At 34.1% G+C, this 26,803-nt stretch overlaps 1 protein-coding gene and 1 non-coding gene across 7 annotated transcripts; one reads left to right on the top strand and one right to left on the bottom strand.

The window, feature by feature from the left end:
• Nucleotides 1–8,902: 8,902 nt before the first annotated feature.
• Nucleotides 8,903–9,009, top strand: LOC121204233 (small nucleolar RNA R71). Its single transcript, XR_005899162.1, has one exon. It is a non-coding gene; the product is annotated as a small nucleolar RNA R71 (small nucleolar RNA).
• An 11,148-nt stretch (nucleotides 9,010–20,157) lies between these two features.
• Nucleotides 20,158–26,081, bottom strand: LOC107953140 (putative axial regulator YABBY 2). 6 transcript variants are annotated; one of them, XM_041117760.1, is made up of 7 exons: nucleotides 25,535–26,038; nucleotides 23,863–23,982; nucleotides 23,315–23,438; nucleotides 22,753–22,821; nucleotides 22,481–22,529; nucleotides 22,306–22,381; nucleotides 20,158–20,527 (listed from the first exon to the last, which is right to left on the bottom strand). In XM_041117760.1, the coding sequence occupies exons 1-7, from the start codon at nucleotides 25,601–25,603 to the stop codon at nucleotides 20,414–20,416; spliced, it is 621 nt and encodes a 206-aa protein (XP_040973694.1). In that variant the 5' UTR covers nucleotides 25,604–26,038; the 3' UTR covers nucleotides 20,158–20,413. The 6 variants fall into 6 exon arrangements, with proteins under 6 accessions (XP_040973694.1, XP_040973695.1, XP_040973696.1 ...); XM_041117761.1 differs by having other exon boundaries at nucleotides 23,315–23,432; XM_041117762.1 differs by having other exon boundaries at nucleotides 23,315–23,429.
• Between the last annotated feature and the right edge of the window lie 722 nt (nucleotides 26,082–26,803).

The raw sequence follows: 26,803 nt of genomic DNA, 5'->3' as shown, positions 1-26,803 counted from the left end.
ATATGTATTCAAAATTAATCCACTTAATCATCAATTCAATAAAATTCAGCCACAAAAACATAATTTAGCCAAATTTCACTTTGGCCCTAATCTTTCACATTTCTTACAATTTAGTCCTGATTTCACCAAAACACAAATTACATTGAATTTAATTACACCCAAGCCTCGCCGAATTTCCTAAGGACCCCTAGCAGTCCAAAAATTTTATTTATTTCACAATTTAACCCTTCAATTTACACTTTTCTCAATTTAATCCCTAATATGCCTTTTTACTCAATCACTTTACAAAACATGTATATCAAGCACCAAGCTTTCATAATTCTTTATCAAACATCATAAAACACATGAATTCATCAATTAAAACTTCCAAAATCATCAACAAATTCAAAAATTAGGGTACGGGCTAGCTAAATTACGAAGCAACGATCACAAAAACATAGAAATCATAAAAAACGGATAAAAAATCATACCTTAATTAAGCTAGTACTTGACTGAATGCTTTAAAACCTAAAAATGGTTTTCTTTCTTCTTCAACAATCGGCTAGGTGATGAAAATTTGAGAGAAAATGGCTTTTGTTTTATTTTGTTTACTTAAATAATTAAATTACACATTTAATCTTAATGAAACCATTATAAAATCACCTACTATATGGCCATTTATGTCAAATTCCATTATAAATGGTCTAATTACAACATAAAGACCTTTCATTTAATAAGCCATGGCAATTAGACACCTTTATCAAATAGAATGCAACTTTTACATTTTATACAATTTAGTCCTTTTCTCAAATTAACCATTTAAACGATAAAATTAACCTATGAAATTTTCACACATGTATACATATTGTAAACATCAAAAATAATGTTGAAATAATTTTTTGACCTCGAATTTGTGGTTCCGAAACCACTGTTCCGATTTAGCTAAAATCGGGCTGTTACAAGAAGGTCTTGTAGGAATTGAATTTGAATGATTGTCTCTATTGCAAAATATGAGTAAATTATTTTAGTTCTGTAATAAGTAAAGCTAAGATAAGGTACTAATATGTTCTAGGTTGAGAGTGAATAAGTCTTAAGGGTTTCCATGAAAAAGAGATGTGTATTTGTATGTTAAGAAATGTATCTGTTATGATGATCTGTGAATATGGAAAGTGAAGAGTATTGTATCTTCTTCTAGAATTATTCTGAATCTGAGTTAATATTATCTTTAGTTATGAGCTTTTGATATAAAATGATATGAAATTCGTTAGAATGGTTTAAACAGTGATTTATCAGTATGGATATGTTTGGTATTGAATCAAGGTATGTCTGAGTATGAACTGATATTATTAAATTCTGCATAAGTATTCACCAAACATATATGTATCTTCCCATGATAAATGTCAGTGAACAACTGTTTGAAATAAGAGTATGTGATCGCGTGATTCGTAACAAGTAATAAATATTTATAATGAAGATCAAACCTAGACTAACTATTATCACGATTAAAAGGCAAGCACACCTATCGAACAATAGTATAGTAACGGCAAGACCGGGATATCGTACCCAAGGGAACCAAAAGTACCAGTAATAACTATCTTTTTATTATCTAGCCTAGGAATAAAATGATTTGTTTATTAAACTAATTATCTAAACTAATTAACTAATTTAATTAAAGCGAAGAGAAAATTTGGAAAAAGACTTGAAGAGAAGCAATTGATAAAGACGACACCTAAGGAGGAATCCACCTAGATTTCATTTGTTATCTGACTCTGAACCGGAGGATTTATTCACTTGACTTGATCCGTGAGACTCCCTAACCTATGTTATTATCCCTTTCAAGACTAATAACGTCTAACCCTCAGTTGAATTAATCGAAATTTCTTTCTTAATTAAAACCCCTAGGGAAGCAGTAAATCACTCTATGGACTCCCATATTAGGTTTCACCCTAATCTGGCAAAATCTCGTAACCCTATTTCTAGGCGTTCGATCAACTCCGCTTAATTATTCCAAATCTACTCTTAGGCAGGGTCTATTCCTCCTCTGCATAAGCACATCAAATCATGAATTAATACCCGGAATATTAACTCAAGCATTAAGAACACATAATTAAGAACAAATCAAGTATTTATCATACAGTTCAGATAATAATAACAAGATCCATCATAGGTTTTATCCCCCTTAGGTATCTAAGCGGTTTAGTTCATAATAAAATAAGAGTACATCTCAAAAGTATAAAAATAACAAAACATGAAGAAAACTCTAAAACCCTTGAAGGAATTCTGAGAGAGATCTTCAATCTTGGAGTAGCTCCGGCTTTTGGGATGGATCGTCTGGCTTCCTTTAAGTAATTCCTGACGTGTGGTTCTGTATTCCAGAAAAGTTCTGGAAGAGGCCTCCCCTCTGGGTCATACTTAGGGTGTTTATATAGGCTTTGGATTGGCTTTCTTCCTCCCTAAGTACCCTTTTCCGTGTAAAATACAACTCTTTAAAAAAGGGACACGCCCATGTGCCACGGCTATGTGATGTGATTTCCAGGCCATGTTCGATACGTTAAATTGCCACGGCCGTGTGGGCTCAATGGCCAGGCCGTGTGAATCGTGTAAGCCTTGGTCGACACCCCCGAAGGCCACGAATGTGTGAGATACCTGTGTGGCAAGGCTTAGGCAGTGTGATCTTCTCGATTTGGTCTGTTTTGTCCCTTTTTAGCTCATTTTTGGCTCCTTTTGACTCTTGGTGCTCTCCTGAGTACAAAACATGAAATAACTGGATTAAGAGCACCAAAATCCACAAATCTAGTAGTAAACATCCATAAATATGCTAAGTATTTGGGGTAAAACTATGTATAATTTGGTGTTTATCAAATACCCCCACACTTAAGCATTTGCTTGTCCTCAAGCAAAACTCTCATTTACAGCTAAAATTCATTCTTTTCAATCACATGATTAGTATTGATAATGTTACAAACTATTCCACGAAAAATCATACAGTGAGAATTTAACTATAGGGGCATTAAAAGCCTCAAACAATCTCAATTCGATATTTTGATAATAAAATCATAAGTAATCTCCTTCCTCTAAGTAATTAACTTTAGTCCTAAATATACAAGAGATGACATCCTCACTAAAGATTCACTCAAATCACTCAAAGTGTTTAACGTTCAAGATTAAGCACTCGATTGTCTAACATGAAAAGTTATTACCATAGGCTTGCATGAAAATCAAATCTCCACCACTTGTAAATGATATGATACACTAATCAAAAGGTCTTTGCATGGTTGTAATGGAGTTTAGGTTACAAGTATGGATACAAGCTGAAGAATAGGGGTTAGAATTGAGATAATTTCAATATGTTACCCTACTATCAAAAACTTAATTATTTTATATGAGTTTATGACAACTTTAGCTTGTTGAGAATTACATTTTTTTAAGAACAAATTAAGTCAATACAATACAGAAATCATACTTTATGATTCAGTAACACAAAATGGAAACATAGTGAGGTAATAATATTAAATTTAATCTCGATAAAAAGGTAAATTAAGTATGAGGATTTAAACAATAATGAGTTAATGATAAGGGTTAATCAATAAAAAAATGGTTAATAGGCTCAAAGGGGGTTCGCTAAGGGTTTAATTATGTGAGAAGGCTTTTTATGGAGTAAATGGGTTAAATCCTAAGTACCTTTATCATCTCAGTATATCAAATCATACATATGATCTATACATGTATAATCAAAGCAAGTTCTAGAATAACAGTTCAATATTGACACACTTAAACCACAAAAGAAGTGAGCAAGAAAGAAAGCTATATGCTCAAAAGGCTCAAAAATCTCACCAAAAATTTGGGTTTTTGATGTCATTTCTGTATACTTAGGATTTCAAGATAATACTTCAATTTAGGAGAAATAGTCTAAAAATTTTATTTTTCAAAATATCAACTTATCATGCTCGATTCTTTAAGGTCCTATAATCAAATAATCATGTATAATTCCCTTGGACTAATTCACGACATATCAACAATAATTATAGATCAATCAGAATTTATTCTATCAATATTATGAGAAAATTACTTAAGCACAAGACCAAATTCAGGGATTTGAGAATAATGCAAAAAGTTAGGTTTCATGTTCACCCCTCCACACTTAAGATGTACATTGCCCTAAATGTACAGAGATAGATTATTCAAAATAAAGAAAATCATAAGAGGAAAGGAGGTGAAACTCCTTGTTATATGGATGTGGAGCCTGATTCTGAGGATGGAGTGTTCGGGAAAGTGGTCGCTGCCATTATTCTTGGCTAGATGAAAAAATTGGGTTGTTGAACATGGCATTCGTGAGGTATTGTTTCCCTTTTGTTTCCTTATTCCGTAAAATATTCCTAGCAACTTTGCTTGGAAGTCTGTAGAATCATGAATAGCTTATTAAGAGTTGGTGTGGAAGAGAGCGTAGTGGAATTACTTGTTAGAAATACCAGAAAATGGAAAAAGTAAAATTTACTAATATAGATATGTCTTTCAAAATAAAATAATAAAATTGAAATGAAAATAAAAATCAAAAGAAAAATAAAAATAAATAAAATAAAATAAAAATAAGAATAAATAAAAAAATAGGAGGATTCAATGATCCTCATCGGTGGGGCCCTCAGGTGGTGGTGCTGGAGTGGCGATGTGAAAGTGTTGGCACAGCTGTTGCATCATAGCCTGCATATCGTCCATCTGTTGGTCCCATCGCCGATCTTGCTCGTGAATCATCTCAAACTGCATAGTGTAATACTGCTCGAAGTGGGCGAGTCAGTCGAAAAGATGTGCCAATGAAGCAGCCGTATGAACTGGTCGTTCCCTAGGTGGCACGGTGGAAGGCTCCTCATGCTATGGGGGAACATCATCAGGGATGTCCTCAAGATCCTTCTCGTTAATGGCTTGCGAGAGACGGTACTGAGGAGGATCGGTCCCACGTCGGCGCTCGATCATCCTCATGTGTAATATAGTCGTGATGCCCTGTGGGGACATCTGACCTATAAGGGTAAGTGCTGATAACTGGGTTGCGGTGTTGAGGAGGCCGAAGTGTCTGGCAAGGCGCATCACGTAAGGGTCGATGGAGATCACTCACTTCCTATGCTGCTCGGTCTGATGGCAAATGGCGAAAGCAATGAAGTAAGCCAAGTTAGTCACGTTTGTATTCGCCATGCACCATAAATACTATGCGTCGTGGGTGTTGACGACGCCAGTGCTCTCTCTCCTTCCGGTCAAGGTGTGTGCCAATATGGCATGGAGATATCGTAGGGAAGGGTGGAGAGCTGAGGCCTTCGAGCGGCTGGGATCGTAGGTGGAAGAGAGTGGTGCCAAATCCTTCCAGCACAAAGAGGGCGAGATGTGGATATTGCGTGGTAGTGCATTCATGCCCTCCTCCTCCATAAACTCATCGGTGTAAAATCCCAGAGCAACTCCAAACTCTGGGACACTCATCGCACGAACTAGACCGCCTAATCAGAAGTGAATGGTGCCTGGGTCGTCATTGTTCGCCATCACCACCTATAAATGAAAAGTAGAGCATAATTTTAAAGTTAGCTCTGAATAAGTGGGCTCGGTAATAGCGAAGAACTGTTCCCATGGGTCTGTAGACAGGAGGGCGCGGATGGCATCAGCGAGCTGGACTTGCTTTACGGTAGCCTAGTCGATGGAGCGACCTATGGTGATGGGTCGTGCGCGTAGTATCTGAAATAATTCCTCCTGCGAAGCTTGAAGAAATTCAAGGAACAGATGCCGAACTTCGGCTGTAGCACGTACTGAGGAAGAACCCGGTCCCCTACGTCTCTTTGAGAAAGGGACTGCGGCCTTCTTGCCTTTTGATGACGACATAATATACCTGAAAATACATGAGCATTGATAGAATCCAAGATACATCAGTAGTTAAGCAATAGGCCTAAAATTAGTATATGCTATTTAGTAGCTTAAACAAGTCAAATATAGAAAATTCTAAAGCAAATTCCTAACTTTTCTAAAACATATTTGTAATAGTAACAATATCTATGCAAAGCATGTAGAATACTAATGTAGCAACACAAATTGGGAAAATAAGGTTGAGAAAGTGAACCAAAGGCTGTTGTAAGGTGGTGCACGGGCGTGTGACGTGGAGAAGAAGCCGTGTGGTGGGAAAATAGAGGGTATAGGGAGGGGAAAATAGGGATTAATGCAAGGGGAGTGGATTTGAGGGTGGTTTGGGGGTTGGGGAAGTGAGAATCTGGGGAATGGTGACCGGAATAGGAATTAGGGGTTGGGGGAGGGTAGATTTTGGCTAGGGTTTTGAAAGGAAGAAGAAGATGAACAGTGGTTTGTTTATATAGGGGAGGGTCACACGGCTTAGGGCCACGTCCATGTACTTTGACGGTGAGCCCGTATTTTTTGAATTTTGCGAGTTAGGTCGTACCCGGCTACTATCACACATCCGTGTGTCTTAGGCGTATGTCAAACACAGCCATGTCACACGGCCGTGCCTAGCTTTGTTCGCTTCTCCCACACCCGTGTTTTATGGTAGCACGTCCGTGTATTGTTGTACACGGCTGAATGGCACGGGCGTGTCGCACGCCCGTGTTAAAGAAACAGAATAGAGCCTTGTCCCTGGCACGCCCGTGTTTTTTCCTATAAAGTTCACCCACGGCCATGTCGCACGGCCGTGGGGATTTATCGCACCCCGTATTTTGAGGAAATCATGTCCTACTTCAACACGACCATATCGCACGGTCGTGTCTCTTTCCCTGTTTGGTCATTGCTTTAGGCACGCCCGTGTGCCTGGCCGTGTATGCTGAAAAACTTTGCAATTCAAAGACTAAGTTAATTGATTCGAAGTGTGAGAAGTTAAAAATAAAGAAATCAAAATATGTTAGTGCTCGGGTTGCCTCCAGAGAAGTGCTTATTTATAGTCTAAGCTCGACTTACCTCTCCGTTGATTTATCATGGTGGTTTGAGGAGTTCATACTTCTCGTTCCTACTGTCAATCTTAAAATAAGGTTTTAATCGGGTGTTATTTACCTTAAAAGTGTCGAACTTGGGATGACTCACCTCAACCGTACCGAATGGAAACATACTGAGTACCGTAAAAGAGATTTCCTCATTTGGTGTGGTAGTGACAATGTGGGGATCTGCGGCATCCAGTAAGACTTTATCGCCAAACTAAAGTTGATTAGGAGAGGTATCGAGCTTGTTTGGCGTAGTTTCAGTTTATCACGTGTTCTCGGTTTGTGTGCTTGCCATTCATCTAGCTCCTCTATTTGAAGCCTTCGTTCCTCATGGGTGTCTTTGTTCTCTACATGATAATAGTGCACTGTCTCCGTTGTCTTGGTTCGAGGAGGTTCCTGCAAGGATGATTGAGTATTAGTTTTATCATCGACAGGTTTTATAGCGTTATCTTGAGTTTTAGAGGTTTTGACTGAGTCGCGTGCTTGAAGTGTTACTGCGTTGTCACCTGCACGAAGTGTTATCTCTCCTGCACCTACATTAATAATGGTTCTGGTAGTTGCTAAAAAGGGTCGTCCTAAAATTAAAGGTACCTCGTTATCCTCATCCATATCTAAGACGATAAAGTCTATTGGGTAAATAAACTTATCAATTTTAATGAGAACATCTTCAATAATACCCTTAGGAAATCTAACTATTTCGTCAGCCAATTGTATGCTCATCCTAGTCTATTTGAGTTTACCGAGACCGATTCGTTTAAACATTTTATAGGGCATAACATTTATACTTGCCCCTAGATCAGCTAAAGCATTATTCACAGATAAACTACCAATTAAGCAAGGAATTGTAAAACTCCCTGTATCTTTTAATTTTTTAGGTAGCTTATTCTTTAGAATAGTTGAGCAGACTGCATTGAGTTCCACATACGATTTAGCATCTAATTTCCTTTTATTGCTCAGAAGCTCCTTTAAGAATTTTGCTGAGTTGGGCATCTGCGAAAGAACTTCAATAAAGGGTAAGTTAATAAGTAATTTCTTTAAGAGTTTGACAAACTTACCGAATTGTTCTTCTGTTCTGTCTTTCGTCATCACTTTAGGATATGGCACATGAGGTTCATGATTCGTACTTACTTGTTTGGGATCATTATTGTTTACCTCTTCTCGTCCTTTGTTCATCGTGTTGTTTTACTGTATTTCTGGCTCGGGTGTAATGAGTCCGTCCTTATTTTGAGTGCTAATTGTATTGAGGTGTTCCCTCGGATTAGGTTCAGTATTACTTGGTAAGCTACCTTGTGGTCATTCAGAGATTAGTTTGGACAGCTGGCCTATCTGAGTTTCGAGTCCTTGGATCTATGCTTGTTGATTCTTAAGTGCTTTCTCAATATTTTGGAAACAGGTTTCTGACACCGAGATAAATTTGGAAAGCATCTCTTCAAGGTTTGGTTTCTTCTATTGTTGATAAAGTGGCTATTGAAAACCTTGAGGATTTTGTGGCTTTTGATTCCCTTGACCACACCGAAAGAAATTTGGGTGGTTCTTCCAACCTTCATTATAGGTATTACTGCATGGGTTATTTTGAGATCTAAAGTTATTGTTACCATATAGTTGACTTGTTCTTCTTCAGTTGTAGGATTGAAGGATTGGTATTCTGTATGCACACCTCCTCCGCTTGAGTCACACCTCATTAATGGATGTACCTGCGTAGAACCAAGAAAACTATCAATCTTTTTATTGAGAAGTTCTACCTGATTAGAGAGCATGGTGACTGAATAGATGTTATAGATGCCAGCTTTTTTTGTTGGCTTTTTCCTCATAACTTGCCATTGATAGTTGTTTAGTGACATCTCCTCTATGAATTCATAGGCATTTTCTGGTGTTTTATTGTTGATGGTTCCACCAGCAAATGCGTCAATCATTTGTCTTGTTGAGGGATTCACACCATTGTAGAGCGTTTGAACTTGAGCCAAAATGGTAACCCATGGTGAAGGCACCTTCTCAGTAAGTCCTTGTATCTCTCCCATGCATCGTAAAGTGTTTCTAAATCCATCTGTACAAAAGAAGAGATATCATTACGTAATTTAGCCGTTTTAGCTGGCGAAAAATATTTTAGTAAAAAGTTCTCGGTCATTTGTTCCCAAGTAGTGATAGACCCTCGTGGTAACGAGTTCAACCACTGCTTGGCTTTGTTTCTCAGTGAAAAGGAAAATAACCGAAGACGAATGGCATCATCAGAAACGCCATTGATTTTGAATGTAACGCAAAATTCAAGAAAATTCACCAAGTACGTGTTGGGATCCTCATCCTGCAAACCATCAAACTGAACAAACTGCTGTATCATCTGAATTGTGTTAGGTTTTAGTTCGAAATTATTCGCAGCAATAGCAGGTCTAACTATACTAGACTCAGTTCCTGTAAAAGAAGGTTTAGCATAGTCATACATAGTACGTGGAGCAGGATTTTGATTAGTTGCAATTACAGGAGGCAGCTGATCGCCTGGGTTTTCGGCCATCTCTACGGTTGGAGTTTGAGTATCATCTTCTCGCTCGTTCTCCGTGTATCGTAAACTACGCCTTATTTCTCTTTGATTTCTACGAACTGTGCAATCGATTTCTTCGTCAAAAAATAATGGTCCTGATAGGTTTCTTCTAGTCATAAACTATAAAAACCTGCCAAGAGATAGAAAAAAGTAAATTAATAAATAATAAAATAAAATAAAATTGGAAGAAAAATAAATGGCTAAAGTAATAAAAATTTAGTGTTCCTAATATTTCAGTTCCCCGGCGACGGCGCCAAATACTTGATCGCGTGATTCGTAACAAGTAATAAATATTTATAATGAAGATCAAACCTAGACTAACTATTATCATGACGAAAAGGCAAGCACACCTATCGAACAATAGTATAGTAACGGCAAGACCGGGATATCGTACCCAAAGGTACCAAAAGTACCAGTAATAACTATCTTTTTTATTATCTAGCCTAGGAATAAAAGGATTTGTTTATTAAACTAATTATCTAAACTAATTAACTAAGTTAATTAAAGCGAAGAGAAAATTTGGAAAAAGACTTGAAGAGAAGCAATTGATAAAGACGACACCCAAGGAGGAATCCACCTAGATTTCATTTGTTATCTGACTCTGAACCGGAGGATTTATTCACTTGACTTGATCCGTGAGACTCCCTAACCTATGTTATTATCCCTTTCAAGACTAATAACGTCTAACCCTCAGTTGAATTAATCGAAATTTCTTTCTTAATTAAAACCCCTAGGGAAGCAGTAAATCACTCTATGGACTCCCATATTAGGTTTCACCCTAATCTGGCAAAATCTCGTAACCCTATTTCTAGGCATTCGATCAAATCCTCTTAATTATTCCAAATCTACTCTTAGGCAGGGTCTATTCCTCCTCTGCATAAGCACATCAAATCATGAATTAATACCCGGAATATTAACTCAAGCATTAAGAACACATAATTAAGAACAAATCAAGTATTTATCATACAGTTCAGATAATAATAACAAGATCCATCATAGGTTTTATCCCCCTTAGGTATCTAAGCGGTTTAGTTCATAATAAAATAAGAGTACATCTCAAAAGTATAAAAATAACAAAACATGAAGAAAACTCTAAAACCCTTGAAGGAATTTTGAGAGAGATCTTTAGTCTTGGAGTAGCTCCGGCTTTTAGGATGGATCTTCTAGCTTCCTTCAAGTAATTCCTAGCGTGTGGTTCTATATTTCAAAAAAGTTCTGGAAGAGGCCTCCCCTCTGGGTCATACTTAGGGTGTTTATATAGGCTTTGGATTGGCTTTCTTCCTCCCTAAGTACCCTTTTCTGTGTAAAATACAACTCTTTGAAAAAGGGACACGCCCGTGTGCCACGGCCGTGTGATGTGATTGCCAGGCCATGTTCAATCCGTTAAATTGCCACGGCCATGTGGGCTCAATGGCCAGGCCGTGTGAATCATGTAAACCTTAGTCGACACCCCCGAAGGCCACGGGCTTGTGAAATGCTCGTGCGGCAAGGTTTAGGCTATGTGATCTTCTCGATTTAGTCTGTTTTGTCCCTTTTTAGCTCGTTTTTGGCTCCTTTTGACTCTTGGTGCTCTCCTGAGTACAAAACATGAAATAACCGGACTAAGAGCACTAAAATCCACAAATCTAGTAGTAAACATCCATAAATATGCTAAGTATTTGGGGTAAAACTATGTATAATTTGACGTTTATCAGTATGGGTTAAGGTAAGGAATATTAGAATTGGTTTCTAAGGGTATGTTTCATTAAGAAATTATTATTGGAATAAGAGGTTTATGATACATTTAGAAGGTTCCTCAGTTAAGGAAGATTGAGTATGATAAGAGCATGATAACTGGTGTATAAGAGAATGGTAAACTGTGGTGGTATCCACCGAAATAAATGATGCAAAATAATGGTTGACACAATAGTTCACATAAGATTGCAAGTATCCATCAATGTATTGTTGTGTTAAGCTCACTAAGTATTCATGTAATTACATGATTTGTTATTGTTTTTCAAATATTTGTGTTGAGACTTCGCCTGAAGGTAAAACACCATGAGTACACAAAGGTGGTGGTGGAGTGGGCTATTATGCATACAATGGATGCATGGCGTAGTTAGGTGTAACACCCTTAACCTGTATCCGTCATCGGATTAGGGTTACAAGGCATTATCGATAAAATATACATCATTCACAAATATTTAAGAACGCATAATCAAAACCATTCTAATACAATCATAAATGTCCCTTATAAGGCTTTATGAGGCCATACAACATGCTTGAAAGAGGCTCAGGACTAAACTGATAACATTCGGAAACTTAAGGAATTATACAAAAATTTCAAAAATTTAAGGGTCAGACACCCGTGTGAACAGGCCGTGTGCCTCACACGGCTACCAGATACACCCGTGTCATAGACCGTGTAAAAATAGGGCATACATACTAACTAACACCACATGGCCGAATACATGCCTGTGTGCCATGGCCATAGGAAATCTGAAGGGTATACTGACTTGGGTCACACGGCCGACCACACGCCCATGTGGTAGCCCGTGTGCTATGTACGGTTAATAGACACGTTCGTGTGTCTATGTCGTGTAACTCTCTGACTTATTTTTACAAGGTTACAGCAGTCACACGGCCGAGCCACACGCCCATGTGCTCAACCGTGTAGAGTGAAAATAGGCTTGGTTTAAGCCACATTTCCCACCTATCTATTAAGTGCATAAAAGCATTCATTTGACAACATTTTCATATACAATAAGCAACCAAAACATGCCATTTTAAACACCAAATATACCATCTCACATACAACCATTAAACCATATCAACAACCATAGCACATACCAAAACACAAGACAACATATATAGATCACATATACTTATCATTTCATAACTCAAACCAAATTAATAGCCAAATACACACCAACATGTACATCATTTGCAAGCCAAATCTCATGGCTAAAGTCATGGTTCAAAACTTATCAACATCTCACTAGCCTATACATGCCATATATCATATTTACAAAGCTTCAAAAGTACCAACTAGATGTTAGATAGTGTGATGATGCTTCCTGACAATCACCGAGTTTGAACAAGCTTTGATAATCTATAAAACAGAGAATACACACACAAATTAAGCTTTAAAACCTTAGTAAGCCATATACAAATAAATCTATACCATAACCAACATCATTCTCATCAACTAAGAAAATTATAACTAAACACATTTAGATACACAAACCTTTCTCAAAGTACATCCATTCCAATTCACATGTAAATTCATCAAATACTTCATCTTTTCAAATCTCATATAAGTTTCGTATGTACCTGAATCACTTACTCATTCTCATATTCAATCTTGACCTTACTTTTCCTGTTGAGCCCTTCTGAATCACTAAGGACACTCGGATATCTCATAAAGCTCATACAATACCATATCCCAGATATAGTCTTACATGTTATCGTATGTCGATGCCAACGTCCCAGATGTGGTCTTACACGAAATCATATAATGATGCCAATGTCTTAGACATGGTCTTACACATAATCAGGATAAAATTTCAATGTCCCAGACATGGTCTTACATGTAATTTCATCTCGATAAACCTAATGTCATGACATTTGCATCCTAAGCCTTCCTAAGGGTTGTATGGGGCATCCGGACGTCGTAACTCTATCGTTTCTTACTCGTAGTTGCTCGTTCATACTCATTGCAATTAAATGACAAATAATACATATCTAATTCAATTTAAAAGCATGTATTTGCATATGAACTTACCTCATATTAAGGGTTGACGTATCGGGTCGACTGTTCGACAACTTTCAATTTCCCCCGATCTAAGTCCGACTTATTTCTATCTTGATCTATATCAATTCAAAAATAGCTCATTTAATCACCTTCATTCAATTTCATCCAAAAATACCTATATGGGCATTTTTACACTTTAGCCCCTAAAGTTTCACATTTATTCAATTTAGTCCCTATTTCACAAAAACAAAAATTACACCAAATTTAATAAAACCCATGCTTAGACGATTTATACTAGGGTCCATAGAAGCCTATAACTTTCATTTATTTCACATTTTGACCACTCAATTTGCAAATTTTACAACTTAATCCTATTTAGACATTTTCATCAAAAATCACTTTGTAAAACATGTAGAACTATCATCAAGCTTTCATAATTCATCATCAAACATTCAAGAACTCTAGCATTCATCAATGGCACATTACAAAATCATCAACAATTTCACAAATTAGGGCATGCGCTAGCTAGTACTCGAAGCAATGATTTTAAAAACATAAAAATCATCAAAAACTGAACAAATTTCATACTTCAATCAATCTATGCAAGTGCCGAATGGTTTAAGCCTTCAAAACCCTATTCCTTTCTCTATTTTCGATCAAGAAGATGGACAAAATGAACATCATTTGTTTTGTTTTAATTTTATTAACTTAATTAACAAATTACATATTTAACCCTAATTAAAACCACCAAAATTCATGATATAATGCCTATTAATGTCCATTAACATTATCAATGGGTTAATAACATCATAAGGACCTCATAAATAACAAACCATAGCAAATAAACATTTTAACTTATAGCATGCCACTTTTGCATTTTACGCAATTTAGTCTTTTTGTCAAAATAAGCATCCAAATGATAAAATTATTTCACGAAACTTTCACACATATCTAATAACATGCTTTAAACACCAAAAATAATATTAAAATAATTTTTTGACCTCAAATTTATGGTCCCAAAACCACTGTTCCAATTTAGCGAAAACAGACTATTACATTAGAAATACGACCTTCGAATCTATATAAAATAAACTTTTAACTTGTAAAGAATTGTATCAGATTGATGTAACTAAATATATTTTAAATAATTCCCTTGTTTCCACATAATAAGTTTTCAATTAGAATGCCCAATAACATGTTTAAAAAAATAATAAATTATAAATTATTTTTATTATTGGTTAAGTTGTATGTAGTAACACTCGAAATTTGAACCCAGTAAATTGGGTCTGGTTTTGGGGCGTTACATACATCATCTGGAGGAATTTTTGCTATGAACCCACATCCAAAGATAAATTCCATCTGCGAGGACTTGCTGTATGTCCACAGCCAAATGACAGTTATTATTTGTGAACTAGTAGTGGTTTATCCACATCCCGGTGTGTTGAAGAAGGGAGTTTAGGGGAACTCCCATTGTGGTGTGTAACGGTAGGGTAGGATCTATTCTATTAAAAAACGAAACTGTATGGCATCTTTAAAATCATGTGCATAAAAATTTGGAAACTTTGTTATGATATATCTATATGTTTGTATATCTATGTATATTGTGAAAATTTTGAAAATTGGTTATTCTAAAAACTACTATTGTGAGTTCTGATATATTAATAATGGTTGCCTTGAAAACTGATACTCTAAATTGTTATCTGATTGTGGTTATGCTATGCAATATTATTTAATGTGTCTTACCAACTGTTTACACTGATTTTCTTGTGAATGAACTCACACTGAGCATCATAGCTCACTCTCCTTTAAATTTTCGTCCTTGCAGATAATCCACCAGGTTAGGACACGAACGTGGCACCTAGAGGATCTCGGTTCAGTTTTTATTTTTCAATTTATTAAGGCTTATTATTTGATTTACTCTATTATTAAAGTTTGTATTATTCTATTTCAAACTATGGCATGAGACTTAGGATTTGGGGTTTGCTTTATTTCGCATGACATTCAGATTAAATTATTAGGAAATTATGTTATAATTATTAATTAGTATGCATGAACCCCGATTTTTATTAAACACAACCAGATCACTTTTCCACTACTAAATTAGAATTAAGATTTTGAGGAAGAATAAAACTGTTTGTAACTAAATTTTTACTAAACCAAACAAATGTTTTATGATGGTTGTTTTCAAAACTTCGATAACCCTGTTAAGCTATCTCGGTGGCTGATGTGATCTTCCTAATTCAGATCTAACGTTTAGGCCGGGTTGGGGAGGTTCATGACTTTAATTTTTCATTTTTTTTTTGAAATTCTAACTTATTAATGCTAAATATCTCCATTTTGTACTGGTAATTTTTCATAGATGCTTTTTGATTGAATATGCTTAATTATCGTATGTTATTTATAAAAGCTAAACTTAAACTTCAATTGGTATATAACTCTAATTTGTACTCTTAATAAAATTCTGACTGAGTTGGTGTCATGAGTTAACTAGGCAGCAACTTGATTAGGAAAATTACAAAAATGACATTTCGTACTTTAAATTTACCACTCAATTGAGGTTTTATTTTAATTTATATATATATTTTAATTTTATTATGCACACTTTATTATCTCTATTAATTATATCTATACTTATAATTTATTAAGCATTTTATCAAGTTGGTTTCACCCATCAACCAGGTCCCAACTCAGTTAGGAAATTACTAAAAAATCATTTTATTTACAAAATAAGTTATATGGTTACTTGGGTGTTTATCTTTTCATATATATATTTTATAAATCAATAATCATTTGTCCATAATGGGTTTTGAACCAAGGACACCATGCATGTAAAACATTTTCATTTACTATTTGAATTATAACAATTTTTATTTTTATATGAAACATAAATAAATGTATTTGTTATATGCATTTTTATAAACACACTTCTGTGTCCTAAATACGTGATTTTCACACCCATACGTGTTATAAGATTTCTTATTAATAATGTTGTTAATTGAGTTATTGTCACAAATTAACTCTACATGAACTCAGGATTGATGACAAAATAATGATAAATAATTATTTTCATTTAGTATTCTTTTTAATATTTATTGTATGTTATTTCTAAACACCTTTTTATTTTAAATATGTGATTTTCGCAAGTATATGCGTATGATAATATTTTTAGTATTAAAAATGTTTTTAATTGAATTGGTGTCTCATATTGTTAATCATGATAAACAATTGTAGTGTATTTAATATTGTTAATATGATGTATTTATGTGTTTAAAATTCATTTTACTCACAATTTAGTCTAACTTTATTTTATTTTAATATCGTATATATTTCATATGTTATTATGATTAATTAATTTCAAATCATTTGTTTCATTATTTATTATATGTTATTTTAAATTAGCAGCGTTCTAAATGCATAGTTTCCACACACATACGTGTGTGATAGAATTTCTAGTATAGATAATGTCAATGATTACATTGGTGTCATAAGACAACTTGATATTTAATTTTTAAAATATAGATTTTTAATATTGAATTTTCTTTTCACTAACTTGATAACTTTTTGATATGTTATACTAAAATGACAATACAATGATAAACAATTGGATTGCATATTGCATATGTGTTGTTATTATTAGCATATTTTATTACCATCATCAATTGTATATATATTGATAATGTTGTTGGTTGAGTTGGTGTCACAAGTCAACTCAACACTAACTCAAAATTGATGACATCACCATAATAAACAATTGTAGTGTATTTAGTATTATTAATATGATGTATTTATGTGTTTAAATTACATTTTACTTACAATTTGATTTGTTTTTTATTTTATATTGTACATATTTTATAGTTATTATAAATTTATTTCACTCCATACATGGTTTCCAGAAGCATACATGTATGATGAGATTTCTATTATTAATTAAGTGATAATTAAAATAGTTAGAGTTCTATTCAAGTAATAATTCTATTTTATATCAATAAGCGTAATTTAAAAAAATTAACACAACTTTTTTACTTAAAATTTTTTAACTAATAATCATAATTATAATAATTTTTTATATGTTATGCTTTGAATTCTATCCAAGTATATAATTATTTTTAAATTTAATTTAATAATATGATATTCTCGTAAGTTTCAAAAAAAATTCAAACTTATTCTTTTATGTATATTATGGATAAATCTTACATGGGTATTAAATATAGATATTATGTATTTAATGATTAAATTTATCTCATAAATTAACTCAGCACAAACTCAATTTTTGAAATTAATTTTTTATTTTCTAAAACGGTGCTAAATTATGGTATGGAAGCACCAGAGAAAGAGCACGCCGGGACGTCGACTCTCTTCCCTTGGAATTATTATATTTATATATAAGGAGTGGGACTGGGGGTGGGGGGCATGCATACTTAGGGTTTATCATATAAAAATTGCAGAGACAAAGGCATCAAGTGGGAAATCTGAAATTATCTTCTCAGAGCATTGATGTTGGCGACGAGAAAGAAAAGGTTATGTCACTGATGACTGGCTGACTGAAATTCTGACATTGATTCATTCAACTTTTTTATGTCTCTCTCCCCTACTGCATGCTTCGCACAAAAGTTAGCAGTTCTGCTCTTTCTTTTCTTTTCCTGTTTCTAATTCAATCCCCAGAGAAATATATAAACACATATAGCTTTAACTTGGCCCTCCTTACATCTGACATGACACCCCAGTTTAGTATCAAAATTTAGATAAATAACAAAAACCCCACCATTTATATAAATCCAAAATACCAACTTCATGATTTGACATTACAGATTCTGTACTATTAACTTCTTTTCCAACAGACAAACCCCGTCCTCATCTACACCCCCATTTACCATTACCATTAACCATTACCATTAACTTCCTTCTAACTTGGTATTTGAGTACAATTTTAGTCTGGAGTAGTGGGGCTTGTCTATAAATAAAATATACATGACAATACCATGCCCATGTGGTGGTGAATTGGTAGCCCCACTTTTATGATGGGCTCGATTTGGTCATTTGGAGGAGGGGCATCAAGTGAGTATACTACTGTGTGCTCTAGTGGGGATTGCACCATGCAAAAGGGACCCCCATTTTTCAATCTTTCTTGCTTTTGTCTTCTTCTATTTTTAATTAATTATTTATTTTTAACTACATTTTTCTTCAAAGGAATCGACAATGGATAATGGCCGTGCTTCATACACTTTGTTCTTTTGTTTGTTGATGCTAGGATTTCATGACCTCATCCTGACAGAAGCACTAATTAAGGTAATAAAAATGATTAATGGCCGAGTTAAGCACTAATTAAGTTTGATGTCCTTTAACCTAATGAGATATTGATTGATGTTTACCAATCCTATAATGGCCAGTATCACTCACTATTAACGTTGTTGACAATACATCTAGGGTTTTTATTACCATTTCTCTTGGTTAGCTCCCTTGGTCTTCAATTTGACTTCGAAATAAATATGTGAAAATTTTCCATTTCCATAGGTTATGTTACCCCTGCAAAAGGGCTAACTTTTGGGGGCTCCTTTTGAAGACTTACCTTTCCATCATAAAATTTAAATTGATATTTGGATGGTATCATTATCCAGGATTTCTTTCAATTAATGCTCAGATAATAACTATTCCCAGTTGACAAGATTGACAAACATGGCAGCAGTCACCAAATATTTTTTTTAAATAAGAGGTAGAGATAGAGTTTCCAAAGATCTAATCTAAGACCGGTGATGATTGAAAATCTGAACACAAGTACTTTACCACTTCATTCATGGTTGAATCACTGCTGTTAAAAGTATTTTGTTAGTGTATTTAAGTCATTTTTGTTAGTTATTTAAAAAAATTATATATTTTTTAATTTTTATATTCGTTTTATGGTGTATATTCAGGATTTGTGGTCGTTTTTTTAATAATGTTGTCTTAAAAATGTAACTTTTATTTTTCTTTTAAGAGTATAATAAATCTTATTACTGCACTCAACACTTAGGGATAATTTTTTTAATATATCCCATTAATACTAATGTTATCAAGAGAATTGTCTTCTTAAAAGCTCCATAAATAAATTAAAAAACTGTCACGTAATTTTTCAAATTTAAAATCTTAAAAAATTAATATTTCTAGTATATTAGAAAAGTAAAGTTTTTTATCCAATCTAAAAGCATGCCCCAAGAAGACAAAAATTAAGTAAAAAAGAAAAAGTGTTTTCATGTAAAGGCTGGGGAAGTGTTTTAGGAAAGGGAATGAGATTGAGGCAGGTAAATGATACAATAATCAAGGAAGAGCATGCAGTGATTAGTCCCTTGAAGAATATTTGTAGGGGTTTGTTGGGCAAGCCCCAAAGCATTGTGAAAGTCGTTTGTCTGCATCTCAATTCCCAAGGCGGAATCTGCATTGTTATAAATATTGCTGCATGACATGATTTTTGTGCCATCAAGTTCGGTGAAAAGAAAAAAGAAAAAATAACTTAATAACCGAACCAAATACTATAAACTACAATTATTTTTGTTCATCTGATCAAAAGCTTCTTAACGATTTGATATAAGCTCTGAACATGACAGGTTCTGTATATTTTTCTAAATAACCCAATAAAATAGTAAAATACTATAAAACTAATCATTCTGTCATCCATCCATCCATGCCATTGCTGTATCTGCAATTACAATATAATTAACTTAACTATACAAAACTCCTAACTATTCGACCCTGCATGCATTGGTGATGAGATAGGTTGAAACAGAAGCCAAGAACGTGCATTTAAAATGAACCAGAAGTTGAAATATTTGAGGTGGGGGGGGGGAACTCATTGTCCTTTGTGCAGAGCACTAAATCAATGAAATGTCATATATTGCTTAAGTGGTCCTAGATTTGTAGCTAGATACAGTGGAAAAAAGTGGCTGTCCACTCTGAGTAGAAAGAGAGAAATGAGAGAAAAGAGCAAAGGGATAAGAGGTTAAGACCTCACCATTATTGTTAATAAAAAGAAATTACACATTTAATATAATTCCGCTCGAAATTACCATCTGGATTAAACATATATAAATGCAATCACTACAGCAGAAAGGAATTACATCTAAGGGATAAAATGTGAAAACCAACACACATTTAGTGTTTAAACATATGATATATTTATTATATATATGATATGATATGATGATAATGGGAACTGTCTTCTACTCACAAGGATGCCATTGTGTTTCAGCAGTACCCATTAGACTTTTGAGAACCCTGATCTGCATATCCCTGGTCAAGTTTTGCTTGCTTGCTTCCCTCCAGCTTTAGCCCAAAGTGAATGTGAGGAAAATGTGCCCACTGCAACATAATTGGCTTTAGGGTTTAGGTAAAGTTAAGCTTTAGGGTTTAGAATTTTAATTTCTAATATTTCAGTCTATATTTTCATCAAATAATTGGCTTCGAGGCTCCTCTTTACAACATATAAAAGTACATATCTATATATATTAAAAATATTTAAAGAACTCCTAAACATTTTCTTATAATTTTTATTCTATCTGTTAATTGAATTTTAGTTTGATTGGCATGTGTATTGTTAGCAATATAGAAAAACGTAGGTTTAAATATGTCATTATCTTCCTATTTATAAGTTGAGAAGATTATGAGTCGTCTTAGGCATTATATAAAAAAAACATATACATATTTAAACGTGCTTGAATTCATTTATTTTTTTATTGTTGAATAAAAGCTTTTTCTTCCCATTTTGAGTGGTATGATTTATGATTGACAACCGAGGACCAACTAGTCTACAGTCATGAGCTAATTGTGAATTTTTATTTATTTATTTATATCATTTTATCTCTTAATAGGTTTGGTAACTTAGCTATTTTTTCATGGAGATCTTTTAACTAAATTAATTTTCATTCTTCTCAAAAGGGATACTAAATGAGTTTGAATGTAGATATCATCTCCTCTCTAATGGATATATTCTTATATTTATTGTTAAAAAACTATTACATGCTTTATTTATTGATTTAACTTAATTTTTTAATGCAGGAGTTTGGCAGCCTTTTTCTAGCACTCGTGCTAATAGTTCTAAACAAATATGGTCATATATTACCAAAAATGCTTCAGTGTAGTTGGTTACATAATTGGGTTTCGTATCAATATTTGCCTATGCCACTAAAGAAAAGAATATTAGACAATTAATGATATATATAGGTCCAGGAATTGCCTAACCTAATATGTTAAAAAACCACTCTCTCGCCATATTTCCTATGCTAGTTTCTACCTCATCCCACATGTTCTCAGTATTTTACTTCTCTCTATCTCTCAAAGCATTTTCATTTTGATTTTATTTTTTATTAAACCAATCCATTTTTAATTTTTTAATATTGCACATTAATTTCTCAAAATTTTTAAATAAATTTTGACATTAGAAAATCGGATGATTTTATTTAATTTAAGACAAAGGGAGCAGGTAATTAATTATCAAGAAAAATATATATTAAATATATATTTATGAAATATATATTTAACATTTTAATCATAGTTGGAGTGGTAGCACTCATGTGCAATTCTTCATTAATCTTTGTTTTGAGCTCAACGTTTGTTTTATTTTAAGTTGTGGTTTTTAGTTTGTTTTTTTTTAAAAGATTTTATATAAAAATATTTAAAGACAAAAATATTATTATAATAATATTCATTATTTTTAAAATATTGACATCGATTCCACTAAGGATTTTTTAATATTTCTCATTATTGGTTATAGATTTTGTTTAGCTGATGTTATGCATTATTAGTTGATTATAGTCTTATACATATACGATTTAGGATAAGGCATAAGTAATCAAAAATATCATTGCCTTGGCTATTCTACATACATGTATTCGTAACCATGAGTAGCTTAAGAAATAAAAGCTTAATTAAGCCCTGAATTGAAGGTAGTTGAGAGGCTTAATATTGTGCTACCATGCTAACAACCTAAGTAAATGTCTCTGCATATGTAAAATTAAATTGAAATGGTAAGGAATTATGGCATACCCTATTAATTAAATGGATTAATTTCCTGTAAAGGTATTATTAATTGAATACAAAAACGCAAGTGAGTATGTATTTGCAGAACGTTAAAAACTTACATTTTTTGCTGCTGTGCTGAAAGCTTCCCTGTGACTGATGTCTGGATTACTAGCTTTGATCCTTTGGATTTCCTCCCTATATAAAATAGTAAGAACCCAGAAAAGGAAACTGTGAGAGAGAGGGTTATGATCCATAACGAAAGTAATTAGCGACGAAATTTGGGTTATAACTTACTTAATGAACCTGTTATATGCAGAAGGAACACGTTGTCTCTTCTCAGGGGCTGCATTTTTTTTATCATATAGTTAATTAAACATCAAATCATAAAGCTTAATCAAACAAAACATTTATTAAAGCTTCCTATCTCTATATTATTGCTTTTTTATTCTGGTTCTGATTAATAACATATATAAGTATGATCATGGATATTTTCCGATAAATGTCTTAAACAATATATACAATCGAAAAGGTCGAAATTTTCTGGTGGGATAGGCAATCGACTTTACTTTGGCCAGCAAAATCTTCACAAAACAGGTAGGTATACCAGCCTGGGGACGTACTCAATAATGGCCTATCTACATACAAGCAAACCAGAAAGGCAAATAGCGTTGCTTTGAATTCTTTGTGATAATAAAACTGCAATATGATGATTTAGCGTACGTGATGATATAGGGGGTAAACTTTGTTATGGGATAGGGGTGGTGTCTAGGGAATTGTTAATAATTAATGAGTTAAACTAGTTGTGTGTAAGGTCACCATCTTGGGAGGGGCCATGGTTGAGAGGAAAAATCAAATGAATTGCTTAAGGTGTTTGTGATAGGTGATAGCTAGCTCCTCAAGTGGCCCTGTATCATAATGTTGTGTGATTGATTCAGCCTCGTTATTTACTATATTACGGCCTTTTGTGAGGGGAGACGTTTATCCATCATCAAAAAGGCATTGGTAGTTGGTTCAGCATTTAACACACTTTGGTATCAGCTATGCATGTAAAATTTACTGAATGGCACCTATCTCAATGCATTTGAATGATACACATTATATATAAAAGATTGAGAGAGTGAAACAAACGGCGAATAGGTGGCATTCTAGTTGCTTCTTGCTCTGTAGAATCAACTGCAGAAAACTTGTTGCATTTGGAAGAGGATCCACATTCCTTATTTGAATGATCTTCATCAATGGTTATCTGCTGTTTCTACAAGACAAAACAAACAAGTAAATCATCCAAAGAACTTGTCCCACAAAGCCTTTAATAACATTTAAGTAAAGAAAAAGGTAAAATTCTATTGAACCTAAACTTGGGGCATAAGCTAAAGATTTAGCCTCAAAAAACCCTATAGGAGAAACTAAAAAGTTGGAGAATAAAGCAGATGAAAGAGGTTGAAATCATCTGAAACAAACAATGATTGACTCATATCCTATCTTATGAACCCATAAAATAATATGCTTTGGAACCTTTGGTCACTCAAAGGGAAAGTGTAATATTATATATTATTCCTTGTCTTACTACTAACATTCTTTGTTAAATTATTATTTTATTTAATTAATATTTGAGGAAGTGATAAGAATGTCCCGAAAAACCGGGGGGGGGGGAGCACCAAAAAAGAAGCTGAAATTACCTGAGCATCTTGACTGGGAACTGTTTGAAGTGAAGTTCCCATATTTACAGACAGCAGATTAGCACAATGCCCACATCTAACAGTCACGATGTTGAACGCACTGTTGCATGGAACACTAACCTGCAAAGGTTACCATTTCGGAATTGTTAATGGTTATTAATGTCGTGACACCTGCTCAAAATGCAACCATGTCTGAAACTTTTAAGCTTTGTCAGCACAGCATGCCATCAACCCTATCTTTCTCTTTTGGTCATTCAAAGCTGTTTAAAACAATTCCAAACCCTAAGCAAGAAATCCAAGCCTCATATCTATTTAGATTCCAAAATTCCCACATACAGTCTTCAGATCTGCCATATACAGACCCAGAATACCCCCAAAACACTGAAGTTTCATAATATAGAAACTTGGAACATCCCAAGCCCTGCCAAATCAGTTTGACGCAAGGAGAAACAGAAGCGAAAGCATTCATGAACTAATCCTTTCAAATTTTAATGTGGGTCTCTTTTATATCAGATGCCAAATTACATGGGCAAATAATTATAACTATTAACTTTAAAGGACTTCTTCCAATATCTGCTTTCCTTTCGGTGCGCCTGACACCGCAACCAAGATTATAAAAGATAGGAAAAACACACACACGCGCATATGTACAAGCCCTGATTGACGTGAGAGAAAGAGAAAGATGAAAAGAACGTGACTAGATTGTATTTTAAATGTATTTTTTGTTGGTTTTCAAAAGGGTTTTGCTTAACAGAGGCATGTTTATATATGAATGAAGAAAAAAATAGTTTAGGGGTACCCCATGATTTCTCTCTTGGCCAAGCTCTCTCTCCACAACCTCTTTGTGTAAGGAAAGAAAAAAACCCTTTTTGTACTTAAAAGGTCAGACCGACCCCAACCTATGCAACCGATTATATAATAAAGAAGTTGATGATGATATCATCGAATATCGATCATAAATAAAGTGCGTTGTTCCAGTGCTTGGTTAGAAAACAAAAGCAACACTGCCTTAAAGAGGAAAAGATCTTTGAAAAACCATTATTTTAATTTCCAGCTTTGACCAGAAAACATAAACATGAACTTGCATTTAGAGATGACTCTAGTAAATCGGACATGAAATACCATAACCATGAGGTTGAAATGCAGAAAATGAAAGAAACTCGTCAATTTTTTGACTTGTACATTGACCTGGAAGAACCCTAGGCCTAGCCTACCTGTAGCTATCTCGGGAAAGTTTTATCACTCACTTGCCCAAGCTTTCATTTACTTGCTCATGAGAGATCAAACTTTGAAAGGGCCGTCCAGAATGCTTTCACTTCGCTCCGAATACAACACTTGTGCTTGTTTTAGATGGGAATTCTAGATCGTTGCTTTTAGTCATTTTCCAAGTTAAAATCAAGAAAAATCTCACGATCCATCAACCATGAATCATGTAGGTAACGTGGATTTTTTGGGGCATTTTCCAGGTTAAATCAAGAAAAATCTCCCACTTTGTTCTTCGAGAAAATAACGAAAACTATTTCAACAAACAGAAACAAGCCAGTCATGGCAAATTCAACTCACTTTTACAGAAAGGAAAGACATTTAAAATAAATAAATAAAGTGAACATAACAAACACGTTGAGAGGTGAAGAAAGAAAGAAATATATTGTAATGGAATTCAGTGCAGTACCGCTAAAATGGTGTTGCAGAAGTTGCAGTGAACATACCAAACACGTTCAGATGTCAAGCCCATTGACATTTTTTCCCCTCTCTTTTGGTTTCTCAATACCTTTTTTCTCCTAACTATATAATGTTCCTCAACAACAAATGAAGGAAAAGAAAAAGAAAGAGTAGCATAAATGGATCAAGGTTGAAGAGGAGAAGAATAGTAACAAGAAAGGGAAGATGGTAGGACGACAAAGAACAAGAAAATTATTGGGTATTGCTTGTATTTTATATGAATCAATTATAGGAGACAGAGGGATTTGAGAAGTGTACAAAAAATATGATATGACAAGTCCAGTCCAATCGGGAGAGAGAAATTAGGAAGAAAGTAGTGAAGTAAATATGGTGGGAAGGAAATGGAAAGAACGGCAAAGAAAGGAAAGGAAGAGAGAGAGAGAGAAAGGGGTGTTATGATTGATGGAATGAGTGGGTGAAAATCGTCCTGCTTTGAGTAGCGGACGAAGGGGGGTTGGCGAGGGCGGGGGCGGGGGCGGGGATATATTAATGCTTCCGAATGTTTTAAGCCGAAGTATACAAGAAAATGGGTATTATCTTCAATTTCGAGTTTTAATTCAAAGTACGAAAATAAACTTGAAAATAATTAATAAGAGGATGATTGCAATTGTTAGGTAATTTGTATTTTCAAAGAAAAGATATAGCTTCTAATTTTAGCGATGATATTGTTGGGAGAGATAAGCATAAATCTTAAATATGAATTGTAAAATGAATATATTAAATATATAAAAAAAAGTTTGAAAATAATTAATAAATGGTTAGGTGCAATGATAAGATAAATTATACTTGTAAGGGGAGAATCTACGTTTGAACTTTAAAAATAACATTGTTGAGAGGAGTAATCACAAAAATTCCAAACACAGATATGAATAATATAAAAAAAATCTCAAAATAATCGTAAAGATAAATAGTCTTCAAAAGTAGGTAATACTTAATTTTTATTTATAAAAAGTAGTATATACTTTTTAAATGTTAAATAAATTTAATATTAAAAATAATGGGTGTTTTACCCAAAAATGCCCTTTAAATAATATAATTACGGAAATGGGCCGTTTATTGCGTTATTTACCGGATTAGGCTGTTTTCCACGAAAACGCGTCCACGTAAGCGCGATTTCAGAGTACATGTCAACAAAACGCTTCCCTGGGGAAGCGCTTTGTCCACATCAGCAAAAAGCGCGTACTTGAGGGTGCGCTTTGTTGACGTGGACAAAGCGCTC

This window comes from Gossypium hirsutum, chromosome A07 (genome assembly GCF_007990345.1).
Source record: "Gossypium hirsutum isolate 1008001.06 chromosome A07, Gossypium_hirsutum_v2.1, whole genome shotgun sequence".
Classification (NCBI taxonomy): Eukaryota; Viridiplantae; Streptophyta; class Magnoliopsida; order Malvales; family Malvaceae; genus Gossypium; species Gossypium hirsutum.
This window is presented reverse-complemented; position numbering and strand designations above follow the sequence as displayed.

Excerpts from the sequence above, each read along its gene's own strand:
- LOC107953140 (XM_041117760.1), bottom strand. The coding sequence starts at position 25,603 with ATGTCAATGGGCTTGACATCTGAACGTGTTTGGTATGTTCACTGCAAC. Across the intron at positions 22,530-22,752 it reads TGAAGATTTTGCTGGCCAAA|CCCCTGAGAAGAGACAACGT; the intron begins GTAAAGTCGATT and ends AAAAAAATGCAG. Across the intron at positions 20,528-22,305 it reads TCAGCACAGCAGCAAAAAAT|TGGGCACATTTTCCTCACAT; the intron begins GTAAGTTTTTAA and ends ATTATGTTGCAG.